Raw genomic sequence first — 17774 nt, forward strand, 5'->3', positions numbered from 1 at the left:
AAGAGAAGATCAGATTTGGTTTATCATCCATGTTGGAACTCTTGACTTTTGCTTTAAATAGATTCATGATTGCTTATATTTCGTGATTAAATATCTTTTTATAATTTAGAGAAATATAAAAATAAAGTTATTTTATTTATAATAATAAGATGATGTTTAAATTAAATAATGAAATGTAAACGACTATATATTTATTTTCTCTTCGAATTATAAAAAAATATTTGTGCAAGAAAATGTAAAAATCATTTTGCTGGTTAGTTTGATTACACAAAATTAAATTATTTTATCTCATCTCATATAATTATTATAACTTTTCTAGACTTTTACACAAAATATAATAAATAATTTAATTTTTTAAAATTTTAAATCTTAAAATAAAAATTAAATTATATTTAAATTTTAATAAAACCTCTCATCTATCAAACGAGGAAATCTGTGTTGAGAATCTTTTGGCGTGTGAAAAAGTTGATACTCTTGAAGTTAAAACAAGTTAAGGGAGAGATTAAACTTAAAAGTCAACTTCGACCCATGTTTGATGCATCGATTAGACGTTTAACCAACTTTCTGTTTTATTTTTCAGTCACGCACGGCACAAAGATGTTTCTTAAAAGGGTAGCCATCGTTTTCCAGACCAAAATAATTGGTTCTTGAACAGACTTGCTTATCTTCTTGCCATTACATCTGTGAAAACTTTGAAAAACGCCAAAGGAGAAAATGTCATCTTTCCTTTACCCACACTCCAAAGAAAATTAGCACAAAAGAAAAACATACCAAGACATCATTAAAATATAAGACAACGGTAAGTAATTCCAATGTCTCGTGCCTTTTTTCATTTGATTGATTTATATGAACTAATATCCTGGTTACAGGCAGCAAGAGAATCCAAATACATTTCTGATAAGAAAGATAAACCCCCCCGAGGAACAGACATTATTTCACCTCGGATCGGCTTCAAAACTAGATCAATAACATGGGAAACAGCGACTAAAACCCCACATTCACATGTTCTAAAAAACAGACCATTTCCTACAAACCTCAAGGACTTTTAGGATTTGTTGTCTGCAAAAACAAAAAATAGAAGAAGAGAGAGATGCAGCGAAACAATATTAACCAAAATTCTTAATGAACTATGGTCTAGGGCACTGAAATGCGGAAGCAAAACATGAATCTATAAGGCTCCAAGTTTGCAACCCAAAAAATGGATGAGAATGCCCCCAACTTCCAAATTCCAATCAGGAACAAAGGATTTGACCAACCAGCTGTACAATTGAAATGAAGTTTTTATTGCTTTCTCTACATTCCTACATTGTCGCTGCTTGAATCCATTAAAATTGTTAACCTCCTTGCGGTTTTCATAAAGTCACTGCAGCAATAAATAGAAGTTTGTCATATATGAGAAGTGTTGATGATAGGAGGAGCTAATGCAAGAAAAACAGGCAAATGATTCCCACCTGAACGGTTCATCTCCCATCAGTTTGACTGCGCCTGTAGTATCCCGGTAAAGCACCTGGCTCAGTGTCTCAGAATTTTCTATGCTAAACATGTTGGCCAGTTTTCTGTACAATTCCTCATAAGATCCAAGTAATGAAAGGTCAAGACTGCGACCCACGTCCTCTGATTCCATGAAGACTTTACAGTGACCAGTCTCCAAATTGGGCTCGGTTTCTTGGCAGTTATCTTTATACCATTGGAGACCTTCACAGGATGAGCGCTCAACTATGCCTCGGTTATGCGCACATCCAGGACCATCAGAAAAATTTGTCACTTTATCTGCATTTCCATCTGACGAACTATTTCCAGTACCAACTGGTGAGACTGTGTCTCCAGAGCAGCTCAAAGAGATCTGCTGCTCTGTAAGTATTGGTTGACCAAAAAGTACAAACTGAGGGGTCTTCACATCATCAGGTTTCTTTGGAGTCTGTGAATGTGCCATGGTTAGAAAGCAAGAAACATTCTCACTCATGCTAGGCTTTTGAAATATTGAGTTATTTGGGGCTCTAGTGGGTGTAGCAGTATGATCAAGTCGCAGGAAACCAGCCGGAAACAGACCTGACTGCAGTTTATTGAGGTGGAGATCTGATAATGATAGACCATAATGAGCATGCCTGGCTCCCTGCATGCCAGCAGGAGTGTTTTCGGGTAGACAACTAAATGATGGGCTGCTGGGCCCAAAGAGATTGCCGGAAAATGTCGGCATATGAAGTTGAACATCAAGTGGAAAATCTGGGAGTTGTGGCAATCTCAACTTCTTCCGTGGTGGTGAAAAGGGTGATAGATGCATGGCTGGTATGTTCGATACCAATTCCACCAGCCATGGGCTTACACATTTCACATTTTGGAGCAAGTCCGGTTCATCCCATGTAACCTACAACATATGAATTTGTCCAATAAGAATATATTGAAAGAAACAAAACTGACTTGCATATTGAATTTTAGGCACAAACCAGAGAGCATCCAGTTACCAAAAGAACTATTCTTTAGACTTGTTTCAGAAATCAGAATCATTAAATCATGTAGTTCATAAGTCAGGCTTTAGTTATGTTTTGATTGACATAATCAATAGAAAGTAAACTGAATAATTCAGGTATGATGTTTAACACTATCAATGTCTTAGCCAGCTCAAATTTTTATCAAACTTTCAGTTTAGAAGATTTCAAGGGCACCTCTCATGTCTTTCCCCAAAACCAGACTGCATGCATATTTGTCATCCGGGAAACTTGGTAATGCTACATGATACTAATGAATTGCAGGTTTAGTCAATTACAACAAAGTAATAGCAGAAGAGCCAACACAATGATAAAACACCTAAAACAGTAAGAAACAGCAAAATATTAAAGCGGGATAGGCCATCCGACACAAACAGATTCAACCTCACAGAGAAACCATACAGAAAAAGCCAACAAATAACTTAGGAAGAGTAGAGGTAAATTGATTCTTCATTGAAGCGGGAGCATACAAAAGGGAAGTTGGAGTATAGCAGAACGGCCCAGGGAAAACAGAAATTGGGCATATAGATAGGATATGATATTGGGATACACGCTTTTGTGCTAATGACAGCACATGGAAACAGAAATTGGGCATACAGATAGGAAGTTATTCGGTTTCCTTACACAACAACAACAACATGATGACAGGTAAACACCACACACTACCATCTTACTAACCAGCCCGTGCTCTATTTCAAAAGAAATGCAGATTAAAAGGTGTGATGGTACCTGGAGAAGCCGCCAAGGTGACTCGGGCCAGCGCAGGGGATCGGCAACCTGCACAGAAGAAATGGTTCCCATGAACCAACTTATCCGCGAAGAATCTTCAGTTTCAAAAGCCATCTTGAACCTCATTCCCGCACACCACCGGATCTGCAATGCTGCTTTCACCATCGAAGCCTTCACGCAGAACTCCGGCGTGCTCGCTCGAGGGTAGTAAACAACCTCGAATGCCTTCCCATTGGCAGCAAGAGTTGCAGCTTCAATAACCGATTCGGGCCTCACTTTCCCCCTAACCATCAGATTCCCATTCGAGCTTGAACCGTTTCCATTACTGTTACAATTCCTCATTAGTTTGCTCTCACCATCTCTCAAGAATGCCGAAAACCCACCATATGGCATGGCGCAACTCCCACCTGCGGGGTTCCACCCGGACGTCATCTCCGGTCCACCACCAATTCCCCTCTTGGCCCGCCTAATGCCAACACAAAGATCGCCATTCTCTGCCCTCAAAAACACTATCGAATCCCCCGCAACAAGCTTCTTATGGTTCACAAAAGTACTCCATCCCGTCGTCAAAAGATGCCGCCTAGGCGTTCCCCTGTAGATGTGCCTAAACTTCCACGTTTCTCCATGAACATCCTTAGCTAAAATGGTCTGAACAGGGGGATCCGCCGAGTAATCCAGCCGCGGAAAGATCGTCTCCGCGCAGTACCGTGGAACAGAAAAACCCCCACCATTGTTCGCATCCGATTGAGTCAGCGTCTTTGCAAAGGAGGCCGGTTTTTCTTGCGCTTCAGACCCATTAATCCCTCCAATCCCATCATCTTCAAAGTCCGGCTCATTGGCATTCACCGGAACCAGTCTCATCTTGGTGAAAACCTCATCGGTCTCGGGATCGGCCATGTATTTCACAGCACAAACTCTGCAGGAAATAAACGGCACAACCCTCGGGCAGCTCCGGAAATCGACATTTCCGCAGGCATGCTCGGCGTGCCCCTGAGGGAAGTAGAAGACCTTGGCGTTGACCGAGGGCATTTGCACCATTCCACCGGCGCAGGCATGCCATAGTTGAGGATCTAAGCACTTTTCGACCTCCTTTAACTTCTCCTTCGAATCCAAAAATGTAATCATTTCAGTTCAGAGATTTTGTACCAATTCGCAGTTAATTCACTGATTTTCAGAGCATGAAAACCCCTCTCCTTTTTTATGGTTATCTCTTAGTAAACTCTGCAACCACGTAAAACACGATAATTAGTCCAAAGCTTGGGAAAACAATAACAAAAAAAAAAAAAATCTCGAGAAAAAGTGAATCAATGAGTTTGATCATTGAAGTTTTAAATTGGGCAATTGATTTACCTTCCAGAAAATATATGATCAAAGCGAAAAACTGAAAATTTGATATCAGCTGGCGCTACTTGAAAACAGTGAACCCAGATAGGAGTTCCAGAATATCCTTCCCAAAACCCCCTAAGAAGCAAAGCGAGGATTCTAACGGAATACGAAACCAAAAGCCGCAATTCCACGGAATCCCAACATTGGGAAAGCTTTCTTTTCTCTGAATTCAGTTGTGAGTAGCTTCACGTCCATTTTTTAGTTTTTGTCAGCAACCTCGATGAGCATCGAAAATCTAGCTTTGCAGAAATCGAAACCCCTACGCTGTTGCTCTCTCAACCGGCCGGAAATTAGTGTTGTGCACCCGGAGACAAATAAACAGAGTGATTTTTTTTTCTCACACTCTACTTCCAATTCACCGAGTCTCGAAGCAGATAATCGTCCACAGTCTTTGTTTTGTAGCTTGAAATGAGCAAGATCTGCCCCAGCACTCGCACACACACGCCCACAATTGCTGTTCTCTTACACAATCTCCGATCGAAAGGAAAACAAAATCAAAATAAATTCTTTAGAATAAAAAAAAAAAAAATCCGCAACTAACTACACAAAAAAATCTCTGCAGCGAAAACTCCTCCAACCTCTTTGCCAAATTTCTCACCTACCAAACTACACACCTCCAAATCTTCTTCTTCTTCTTCTTCTCCTCCTCCTCCTCCTTTCTCAAAGATTCAACAAATGACTCGATGGCCAGTACATAGAAAGCTGCAACTTTTAAATCATAGAAACGACCGAAACATACACAGGAAAAAACAGCAACAGGATCGTTTTAACAAATATCAAGCAGTGGTAGTAGTAACAGTAGGACTCTCTCTCTCTCTCTGTTTTCAATTATTTTAATTTTATTTAGATTTCTCAACCTTTTTCTTCGGATCTGAAGGAAGAAACCCTGTGCGTATCTTAAGAAGCCAGCCAAAACAACAAAGATCTTTAAAGGAAAAACTCTCCCATTTCCCCCATCCCTTTGTTTTTTTCTTTAAATATTTTATTACTTCATTTATTCCGTTCCGTATTAATTTACGATGAAAAAGAAATTAATTTACACGTTGTTATTAACATCGCCAACAGGTCCAACGCCCTATTTATATAAAAGTTTTATTTTTTCAAATAGAGAAATATTTTAGTTATAATTTTTTTTTATAAAAATATACTCATAAAATGACATGAATTTATGTGATACATCATATTATAAAGTAATTTTATAAAATATATCTAATATATCATATGAAGTTATATCAGTTTGTAAATTTATATATATCAAATTTTGTTGTGATCGTAACACTTTCACTTTTTATATAAATTATTTTATGAGCAGTAAAACTCATAAAATATGTTTTAAGATTTTTTTTCATTATAATATTTTTAATTCTCTCAATATTATTTTTCTTTTGATTCAAATATATTTATATAAAAATAATATTAATTTATCAAAACATTTTACCTTGATTTCCATAATAAAAGAATCTTAGGTAAAACCACAAAAAAAAAAAATATATATTTTTAAGCATATTTTTAATAGATTCCACCACTTTATGGAACTCCATAAAAACATATTTAAAATTTTTTCAGTCCAAGATATTTCACAATTTCACAAAATTCTACAAAAACACAACTTTAAATTTCTTTTCAAACTTTAAGGAACTTTGAAAAAATAGTCATGCTACACAGAAGTTACACACTTTGCATATCACTTAAAAACATATAATTTACTTTTTTATCAATATAAGGGTAAAAGAATAAAATTAAATATTTTTAAATGGTGCAAGAGTGTGAGGTTTATGTTTATAATTTTTCTTAAAAAAACCCACATCCGAACATCTGAGGCTTCGTTTGGAAACACAACTCATCATTACAACTTTTTCAAATCCCAACACAAAATATAATAAATAATTCAACTTTTTCAAATCTCAAAACAATAATAATAATAATAATAAATAATATTCTAATAATATTTTATCAACTCAACTCAACTCAATTCAATATCCAAACGTACTCTCAAAAGTTTCCGAGGAGAAAATAAAATAGATTCTAGAGTAATTATTATTACTACGTTTTTTTTTTTTTTAAACAAACAAAGATCAATCTTATTCATTGAGCTAAACATCCTTACAATATTTTTCACGTATTTGATCTCACCCGCCCTTCCTATATCCACACTATTTCCTCACCATATTCTAATGCTAACTTACTTAGTTGATGTGCTGCTTGATTACCATCTCTTAGAACATACTCAATCTTCTTTACCTTTCCATGACATAAGAAATTTTTTATATCTTCTACATTCGTTCCATACCAAGACCAGTTCTCTTCTCTAGTCTTAACATCATTAACCACTTCAAGGGCATTTCCCTCGAATATCACATACTGAAGACCTAACTCCATGCTAAATTCTGTAGCTCTCTCAAGTGCCAAAGCTTCAGCCTATAATGGACTTCGTATAAATCTCCTTGGCATACTTGCAGAAGCCACCAACTGACCTTCCCAGTTCCTTACCATTATACCATCTCCCATAGTAGATTTCTTCACATCTAGTGCAACATCCCAATTCACTTTATACCAATTAACATCAGGCTTGCTCTATCTAACTCCAGTGCTTCTCTGATTTGTCATTGATGTTTGATGTTGAGCTTGCTGATTACAACGTTAAATGCTATATTTGTCTCACTTTACATATATCATAATGTTTCTATAGAAATTCATTTACATTAATTTTGTACTTTATTAGATTTGATTCCTTTCAAGCAATCCACTCGGTAACCCAGACAAGTTAACCCTAGTTAAAGGGTAGGGCTATTTGTATTCAACCAGGGTTAGTTCTACTATGTGTTAAACCCTCATTTGAGGCGAGTGAAGGTATGCTCATATCAATTGTAGAATATTACTAACAGATAGACTAGAATAAATTTGATATTTCGATGATTTAAAACTGTGTACAGAGTGTATGTATATATAGAACAATATTGAGTAACGGGCTCTACTTTAAGTAACATTCAAAATTCAAAATGATGCTATAAAGGTGTGTAACAGAAACGAAAGTGCAGGTCCAGGATTCTTTGCTATGTCTTCTCCGCAATTTGAGAGTTGGCCTAATTTTTAGTTGCTGTAGAATATTCCTCTTGATCTGTTATGTGATCATCGGAACTTGATTTAATATGCCCCCTCAATCGAATGGGCAGCTCCTGCATGTGAAGATTGGCTCTTAGAAGATTAAATCGTGCTGCAACCAGAGGTTTAGTCAATAAGTCTGCGAGTTGATCACGGGTAAACAAAAAAGAAACTTGAAGATTCTGCTGTAAAACTTGATCCCGTACAAAATGAAAGTCAATTTCAATGTGTTTTGTACGAGCATGGAAAACTGGATTTGAGGATAGATAAGTGGCTTCAATGTTATCACACCAAAGTGTTGGATAGCGTTGAAGTGGCATCTGGAGTTCTTTCAAGAGTGATTGGAGCCATTGTAATTCTGCCGCGGTATTGGCGAGGGACTTATATTCTGATTCAGTGCTACTGCGTGCCACGGTTTGCTGTTGTTTGCAACTCCAGCTAATTAGGTTGTCACCATGAAAAATACAGCATGCCTCTACACTCCGTCTATCATCATTGTCACCAGCCCAATTCGCATCACTAAAAGCTTGTAAAGTATGAGAAGATCGACTAGTAAGATGTAAATCGTAGTTTACCGTGTGTTTGAGATAACGAAGGATTTTCTTTACAGCTTGCCAGTGAACATCTTTGGGCTGATGCATGAACTTGCTCACCCTATGAACTGCAAAAGCAATATCAGGTCGTGTAAAGCCGAGATAATGTAAGGCACCAACTGTGCTTCTATATAAATGTGGATCATCAAAATCAACACCCTCAAATTTTGAGAGTTTGCAACTCGTGGACATTGGGGTGCTACATGGTTTTACCTTATCTAAATTGGATTTCCGTAACAAATCAATAACATATTTTCGTTGGGTTAAAATTAGATTGCCACCATCTTGCAGAGTTTCAACTCCTAGAAAATATGATAATGGTCCCAAATCTTTGACAGGGAAGGCCCGACCAAGATAAGCAATGAGTTTTGTGATTTCTTCAAAGTGAGAACTCGTGACGATGTTATCGTCAACATAGATAAGTATGAGCAGTTGAAATTTTGCAGTATGCATAATGTAAAGAGAGGTATCTGATTTAGAACCAACAAAGCCATATGCAGTCAGTTGTTCTGTCAACCAAGAGAACCAAGAACGGGGAGCCTGACGTAGACCATACAGGCTTTTCTTCAAACAGCATATATGTGTGGGGAAATCCGGATGAATGAACCCATGAGGTTGACACATGTATACATCTTCATTCAACAACCCATGAAGAAAGGCATTCTGGACATCTAGTTGCCTAATACACCAACCATTCGAGATAGCAATAGACAATATCAGCTGAATTGTACCTTGTTTAATGATTGGACTAAAAGTTTCCAGGAAATCAACACCATGTTGTTGATGATAATCTTTAGCAACCAGACGTGCCTTGTACCTCTCAATAGTGCCATTGGCATGTTTCTTAATTCTGTAAACCCACTTATTGCCGACGAGGTTGAAATTGGATGGAGGTGGGACAAGGTCCAATGTATTATTTCGTAAGAGAGCATTGAACTCCATGTTCATAGCTTCCCTCCACTTCGGGTTCTTCGAAGCTTCACTGAAACAAGTTGGTTCAACCAGAGCTTGAGTGGATTGCACAAGAAGCGCATGAGGGAGTGGGTATTTGATAAAACCAACATAGGGGTGCTTCGGCTTGAGGGAGTGCGTCTGAGATTTGGTAGTCATTTTGCGTGGAATGGTGGATGAAGCAAATGCATCAACAACAGAGGGAGGAACAACATGCATTGCTGGAGCGGGCATCTCATCTTGACCGACAGTTGTAAGAACAACAGCTGGTAAAGGATCAGAGGTAGGTGGAGTGACTGGATTAGCACGCAGAACTGCACCTGCACGAAAGGTTAGCTGACTCGGGACACTTGGCCTTAAAGTGGATGGTAAGTTGACTGTGGGGGACTCATTGATTAAGGGTGCAGAGGATTGAGACTTATAAGGGAAAAGTGATTCATAAAAAATGACATGGCGAGAGACAAAATTTTTTCTCGTAGACAGGTCTAGACACTTATATCCCTGATGTGAGAGACTATAGCCGATAAATATACACATTTTTTTTATCTATAATCAAATTTATGTTTGTTATAAGGATGTAAGTTAGGCCAGCAAGCACAACCAAAAACTCGGATAAAATTATAATTTGGTTTTTGGTTATACGCTTTTTCAAATGGTGAGCAATTATTCAAAATTTTACTAGGAAGACGATTAATTATACATACAGCGGTTAAAAACGTATCTTCCCAATATGGTTTTGGAAGATTAGCATAGGCCAATAAAGCTAAACCCATTTCAACAATTTGGCGATGTTGTCTTTCAACAGAGCCCATTTGCTCATGTGTGTATGGACAAGCAAGGCGATGTTGAATACCACAAGTTGAAAAATATGTATTTAGTCTACGATATTCTCCTCCCCAGTCAGTTTGAATTGCTTTAATTTTAGTGTCAAAGTGGCGTTCAACATAAGTCTGAAATTGTAAGAAAATATGTTCAACATCAGATTTTTACTTAAGAGGAAATAACCAAATAAATTTTGTAAAAGCATCCAAAAAATAAACATAATATCGAGAGCCATAGCTCGAAATCATGGAACTAGGCCCCCACACATTAGAATAAAGTAGTTCCAAGGGCTTAGTAACATGAGGTATAGAATTTGAAAACGGTAAATTATGACTTTTCGCCATCTCACACTCAGGACAAATTCTGTGCCTTTTATTGGAATTGAAGGGAAGATTATTTTTGTGAACAACTTGATTAATAGTGCTATAAAAGGCGTGCCCAAGACGATAATGCCAATCAGAGATTGAGACACGAACACCGACAAGAGCTTTTGGATATAAATGCTGAAGAGGTTGCGAGAAACAGTAGAGGCTGTCTTTGACTACACCTTTATGCAGGGTGTTCCTCAAGTAATCCTTGATCAAGAAATAAAAAGCATGAAATTAAAAATAGACAGGATTATCTTCAGTGAATTTCTTGATAGAAATCAGATTTTTTGTAATTTGAGAGACAACTAAGATTTGATCAAGAACAAAGGATTGAGAGTGTGTCGATAAAGTGGCTTTTCCTAGGTGAGTGATGTGCAAACCTGTGCCATCTCCAACTTGAATCTGATCGTTACCAGCATACTCTTCATTACGAACATTAAGATTGTTCAAGTTGTTAGTCAAGTGATGCGTAGCTCCAGTGTCAGCATGCCATTCTTGCTCTATTGAGTGCTGGATGGGTTGATTGGAGGCAATGTTGGCTTGATGATTGGGCCGAGGAGGTTGGGGAAGAAACTGATCATCAAATCTTTTGAAGCACCGAGCCGTAGTATGACCAGGCTTGTCACAAAGTTGACACCAAATATTAGTGTAGTTATGGGAATGAGTAGCAAATTTGAAATGACCTCTACCACTGGAGGATGATTGGCCACGTCCTCTGTTTCGAAAAGAAGAGTTGTTTCCACGGCCACGTGATCCAAAGGGCTGTTGTTTTGTAGCAACATTAGCCAATGGGAAAGGAGTCAAGAGAGCTTGTTGATGATGTTGCATATGTGCCTCACAAGTGAGCAGCATAGAGTATACCTCTTCTAAGGTGACATGTTCTTTAACAGAGACAGTGGTGATAAGGGAATCATACGTGGGTCCGACACCAGCAAGGAGATATGTGATTATCTCATCACACTTGAGGGCCTGACCTGCCATAGCGAGGTTGTCAGAAAGTTTTTTGACATACATGAAATAGTCTGTTACAGATTGTGTAGTCTTCCAAGCAGTGGCAAGCTGCGAACAGACTTGAATGACTTTGGCTTTTGATTGTGTAGCAAAAGCCGTGTGAAGAGAGGTCCAGACTTCATGAGAAGTACTGCACTGTGATACCTGCATGAGTATTTCATCAGTGAGAGATGCATTAATACAAATGAGAATAAGATTGTCTTGGGTTTGCTAGAGATCAAAGGCTGGGTTGGGTTGCAGGGTGCCATTGCTACTAGAAATTTCCTTTGCAGGCATTTTGAGGGTACCATCAACGTACTCAAAGACTTTTTGACCCTTGAGAAAGGGAATCATGGTGGCTTTCCAATTAGGAAAATTGGTGCAGGTGAGTTTAGTGATATTGATACTCCTGGAAGGATTGAAGACAAGTAGAGTGTTGGGAATATTATCAGAAGTAGAGGAAGAGTTGGTGGAGATGGCCATGGTGTTTATGATTTGAATGAGAAAGAAGTTTGAAAGGAAGCGGGAGCAGAGAAGAAGGATTTAGAAAATGACGCAAGTCCTCCTGGCTGATACCATGTAGAATATTACTAACAAATAGACTGGAATAAATTTGATATTTCGATGATTTAAAACTGTGTACATAGTGTATGTATATATAGAACAATTGTGAGTAACGGGCTCTACTTTAAGTAACATTCAAAATTCAAAATGATGCTATAAAGGTGTGTAACAGAAACGGAAGTGCAGGTCCAGGATTCTTTGCTATGTCTTCTTCGCAATTTGAGAGTTGGCCTGATTTTTAGTTGCTACAGAATATTCCTCTTGATCTGTTACGTGATCATCGGAACTCCCCCCCCCCCCTCACACACACATATATATGTATATGTGTATGTGTGTATGTGTGTGTGTATATATATATATAGAGAGAGAGAGAGAGAGAGAGAGAGAACAATAATATATAAACACATGAATAATTTTGTGGCATATTATATATATAGAACAATAATACATATCAAGTTATATATATAGAAAAATAATATAGAACAATAATATATATATATATATATATATCAAGTTATATATTTTTTATTTATATAGAACAATAATAAATAGACACATGAATCATAGAAAATATATTGTTTTAGAGAATAATTTTGTGACATATTTTTATAATATTAGATCCAAAAGGTGAGATTGTGTCAAGTGGCACTATAAAAATAATTTCTAACATTCATAACACCATAAACTTATTATAAAGAAAATTATGAAATCACAAAATTATTTTATTATAAAGTTACATTTATTAATACAATTACTAACTCCAGCGAATATAGCCATGTCAATATAAAACCATAGAAGAATCAAAGATTCGATTTTGCTTTTCAATTTATACTTAAATTACATAAAATTTACAAACTTATCACAATATGATAATTAAGGTTGTTGAAAATATGACGTGTCGTACTATACTGATGGTCAAATGATGATGACAGAGAGTACAAATTATAACCAACAATAATACTAGTTTTGATTTTGAATTTATTATTTCGAGTTAAAGTTACTAATATAGTACGTATTTTTATATATTAATCACTTAAATAAAAAAAAAAAAATCTATTTGTAACTTATTGTAGCGAAAACACTTTACACACTATTAATATTATATGTAAAAAAATTATAAAATTTAAATCTTATAAATCAAATCATGCATTATTATATAAACTGTGCCATAAAATATATATACTTGAAAGTTTTTTAAATAAATAGTCATTAAAAATATATTACATTAAATTCAATATAATAAACACTTTCAATTCATCTCATTTCATTATTATAATTTTCTTAAATTTTCATATAAAATATAATAAATAATTTAATTTTTTTAAATTTTAAAATAATAATAATATTAAAAAATAATATTTTAATAATATTTTATTTAACTTATTTAATCTCGTCTCATTTTATCTTATTTTTCTATCCAAACTAACAGTCGATTTAAGAGGTAAAACCCTTTGAATTTTCTCTCCCTCTACGATACGTAAATCTTGACAAAGGGCCGGGTAGACTAGACGCGTGGGGGGATTAGACTGGGTTTCCTTTTGCTTTTAGTCGGGGTTAAGGGAAGCCCGCGGGTGAATGTAATTTACGTGTGCGGCAATGGAACAGTCTTGACCTTAAAACACCAAAAAAAAAAGAGAAAAAAGAAAAAAAAAAGAAACATTTTGAGATCATCTAACGCAAGCAAGCATGCATTTAAGCAAGAGTTGGGTACAGAGGAAGATAGAGATGGGACCAGCTGCCTATTTTGCCTATGGGGTTTGAGTTTCCACTTGTAGAGACATTTATGTTATTAATTTCTGCGGTTTTTTTTTTTCTTTTTTTAACTTCCCCACTTCACCAGACATCATAAATGGAAAAAGTACCTGATCAATTGAACAACCACACCAAAATACCTTTCCAAAATTGCATTTTATAACAACTAACTAGTTTGAGCTCTTTTTTAAGTTTTTATATTTTTTCTTGGTACGAATTATTTTAGATTGTGTTCGGATAGTAAGATATTTTTAGATATTTTATAAATAATAATAAAAAAATAATGAATAATAGTGATAAATAATTGTAAAAAATAGATAAAAAGTAATAATAAAATAATAAATAGTAGTAAGGTATTTTGTGAAAATTTGCTTCATCCAATTGTTATTATTTTTTGTTTTATTTGATTATCATTTTTGCTGAAACAGATCGATATGTCACATTTTAAATATTTCACAAAATCTGAAAATGAAAAATAACATTTCTCAAATAAAGATGTCGCTCTCATAAGAGCTATGACATTGCCAATCTATCGCCCAAAGTATGTGACATGTTTTTGAGCTTGAGGCTTGAGCTAAGCCAATGTATTATACAGCTATATGTAGCTTTGTGACTACATATGTCCAGAAAGCTAAGCTGACCAAAGCTCAAATATATATCTATTGACTATTATATTATATATAGCATATCTCCTATATATCTACTCTATTATAATGAGTGGCTATCTAATTGTGAATAATAACTTTTATTATTTTTCTGTTAAATTTTATTGTTTTTCCATCAAGTCTGTTAAGTTCTGTTTTATCAAAAGACCTTTGAAATCGTTGACTATTTGACGTGTAGTTTCCTTATAGAATTTAATGAAGGATCATGTTTTACCAAAAGGTCATACCAAAAGCTCCTTAAGATCGGCTTTTATCATTTGACGTGTAACTCTCTTGTAGAATTTAATGAAGGATTATGTTTTACCAAAAGACCCTTAATAGTCCCGCGGTTAAATACTTTGTTGAAATTTAAATTTTTTTCAATCTTATTTTTTGTCTTTCTTTAATCTTGTATTTTTTTCAGACAAATAAGCTACTAATTTTTTCATTCTTTTTTTTATTTAAATCATTATGTTAGGTGCACCCCGAGGCTAACGCACCCGGGGCCGTTCCTAGCCTCTGTGTGTATATATATATATATATATATATATATATATATATTTTTTTTATATATACACAGAAACGAAAGATCAGGGTCATCCATATTGTCTTTCATGCCAGGTTAGGTCATGTCCGCTTAATTGGGTACCAACATAATATCTTGGTCCACTTCATTTAATTGGAAAACAACTTCTGAACTGTTACACAATACCAAAACAACTGTTTTTTTTTTCCTTTCTTTTTTATCAATTTCACACTAAAATAAAATGAATAGTTCTATTTAAAGGTCTTTACACCATCACCTTCTACGTGACATAATTTTATTAAGAAGATAAATTCTAAAATCTGAATCTTATAAATCAAATTATGCTATATAGATTGTATTGTCAATTGTGTGTGTGGTGTAAATGACTTAATTAAATAACACTATTTAAGTAAAATATGTTATGTTTAGCAAATGGCCAAACCTGAGTTTTTCTCTTTGTTTATTTTATATTTAAAAACAACCCAACATGTCCCTATTAATTAATTAATTTCATTAATGACGATATTAATGCCACTTCATCAAAAGTTTTTTAGGATTTTCGTATATGAAATTATTAAAAAAGAGTTGTATATCTATCTAGTTGGATAATTGTACCGTTGATCGTGGGACAGAACACCGAGAGAGACCACTACCAAAGTTAACATAATGACGACATGATCATCATGATGAAGTCATGAATTGATTACATGCATGGATCCATCTCCGTTATTGTGCTTTGGTACTGATAATGCATGCATGCTGCATGGTCCCATTGCTGTTGGTTTCTTCAATAAGTTTTTTTTTAACCCTCCTAATTAATAAACGTCTTGCATGCATGGGGATCAAGATCGATCCACGCCCACCACCTACTTTAATTTACTAGTTAGCCGGCCAGCCGGTATTATATAGTACGTACTTGGTGCGGGACCATGCATGCAGCAGTACTACTCCTGATACGTATACACAACTTCTGGACCAGCTATTGCCAAACCTATACACATTATTTTCCACTTTTTGGCTCTGCATTATGTCACCTCATCCCCAGTTAGGCCAGACGTTACGCCCCCCCCCCAACACCCCACACATATAATAACAACCCGGCCAGATCGATCGAGCATGCATCAAACCCAAGATCGAGAAAGTGACGTATTAACGTCCATGCATAGACATTTAGCTGCGTCCGGAGACCCTACTTACCCTACTACGTACTTACCCAGAATCATGGTCATCATGGAATGGAAGTGGTTGGAACGCGCATAGCATCATGAACACCACCTTATTTTTTATCTCTTCCACCCCATGCAGGCCTGTAATATCATTAACATTATTGAATTCATGAATCAGCTCGTATTTTCACGTCAAAAATGGTCGTATGTTTGGCCTTCAACTGCTTCAAACATGCACGACCATGTTCAGCCGGCTAACGTACCCACCGTCGATATTATCGTATATATTATAAGCATCATTAAAAAAGATCATCATCGTAAGCAATTTCTTTGTATATCATGATAATTAAACATGTAGAAAAAACAAAACGATCGATCTTGTCTTTGTTGTTATGAACATTTCTTTTTATATAGTTATTATTAACATTTCTTCAACAAAAGTCTCACAAGATCAATTGCGACATCTTTCTAATTCCTGGCACGTAGGTATTTTGGTGTCCATTGGGACAGTCGGACAAGTACTTGTATCGTTTGGCCCTTCCAAAGCAACGAATTACTCCGAAAGTGAGTTAGACAAGTACTGCTACGTAGTACGTACTGCATAGAGAGTGACAAATGTCGTGGACGTGAATTGATAAATTTGTTGTGCTTAAGAATAGAGACTGATTCGTGATCAGACCTATATCGTGGGCTTTCTGGCCCACTTACTTGGTCATCATGTGTCGATCGAGCAGGTATCTAGTACCTCAATTGCCCTCGTCCTTGTGTCTGACTTGTTCAGATCAGGTCCATTATTAGAGCACTGTTGGCTTAAGTACCATGCATAGACATTTTTGCAAGCGTGTCTCTTTCTTCAATTATGATGCACGTTTGTTTAAAGAGAGATAATAAGGCACGTATTTTATTAGTTCTTTTGTTTTTAAAGTTTTAAGTTGGAGTGACTTTTGTTTTGGGGGAGTTGGCAAACTAGGTTACAAGTTTCTTCATTTAAAGCTAATGGTATCATTACAAAATGGACTTTGCATAGCACACTAATTGAGTTGCTTTTAGATAATTATTAATTGCACATTTGTTGAAACTATTTTGGAAGGAGTTAAATAGTTGATTCTTGTAAAAGAATTAGATGGTTAATTTTTGTGATGTTTGATGGGCGATGTACTTTGAACGCATGATTATTGCTTGTAATATTTTGGTACAAAAAGACGTATGAATGCTGATGGTACTCTGGTGTAAGGAGTACACGATGGGAATCGGGGTACTTTCCATTCATGAACTGGTTATTGGGTCATCCACTTGGAATCTCACTAGTACTCCCATGTCAAGAACTGGGATCGGAGATTCTTTCTCATCTCTGGAGTCGATTGGAAATTTCCTATTGGTGAGGCAGTCCACCACAAGTTTCCTGTCAAAGCCCCTTAGCGTCTCGTCCCTAGAGACTGTAGTTTCAAAGTGGCTCCCAATAGAGGGGACATGGTACATCTGGATCTTATCTACGTACACGTGGGTCATGGAAAACCCAAATTACGTCATTTCTAAGGTTGCCCTTACAAGATAGAATATTGATTGCTTCTTGGTTCTGCTAGATCGGTCATGTGTCGTGGGCAAAGGGAAGGCGAATAATATAGTATTTCCTTAGCAAGTGGAAGGTAAAGATGGTATTTCCTCATTGGTTTGGTGAGAAATGAGGATGCAAGG

The 17774-nt window shown here is 36.1% G+C and overlaps 1 protein-coding gene across 1 annotated transcript; it reads right to left on the bottom strand.

Moving 5' to 3' along the window:
• Positions 1 to 804: 804 nt before the first annotated feature.
• Positions 805 to 5527, bottom strand: LOC121265596 (auxin response factor 18-like). The gene is made up of 4 exons (XM_041169277.1): positions 4566 to 5527; positions 3216 to 4436; positions 1452 to 2365; positions 805 to 1363 (listed from the first exon to the last, which is right to left on the bottom strand). The coding sequence occupies exons 2-4, from the start codon at positions 4338 to 4340 to the stop codon at positions 1294 to 1296; spliced, it is 2109 nt and encodes a 702-aa protein (XP_041025211.1). The 5' UTR covers positions 4341 to 4436; positions 4566 to 5527; the 3' UTR covers positions 805 to 1293.
• Positions 5528 to 17774: the final 12247 nt, after the last annotated feature.

This window comes from Juglans microcarpa x Juglans regia, chromosome 5D (genome assembly GCF_004785595.1).
Source record: "Juglans microcarpa x Juglans regia isolate MS1-56 chromosome 5D, Jm3101_v1.0, whole genome shotgun sequence".
In the NCBI taxonomy this organism is placed as follows: domain Eukaryota; kingdom Viridiplantae; phylum Streptophyta; class Magnoliopsida; order Fagales; family Juglandaceae; genus Juglans; species Juglans microcarpa x Juglans regia.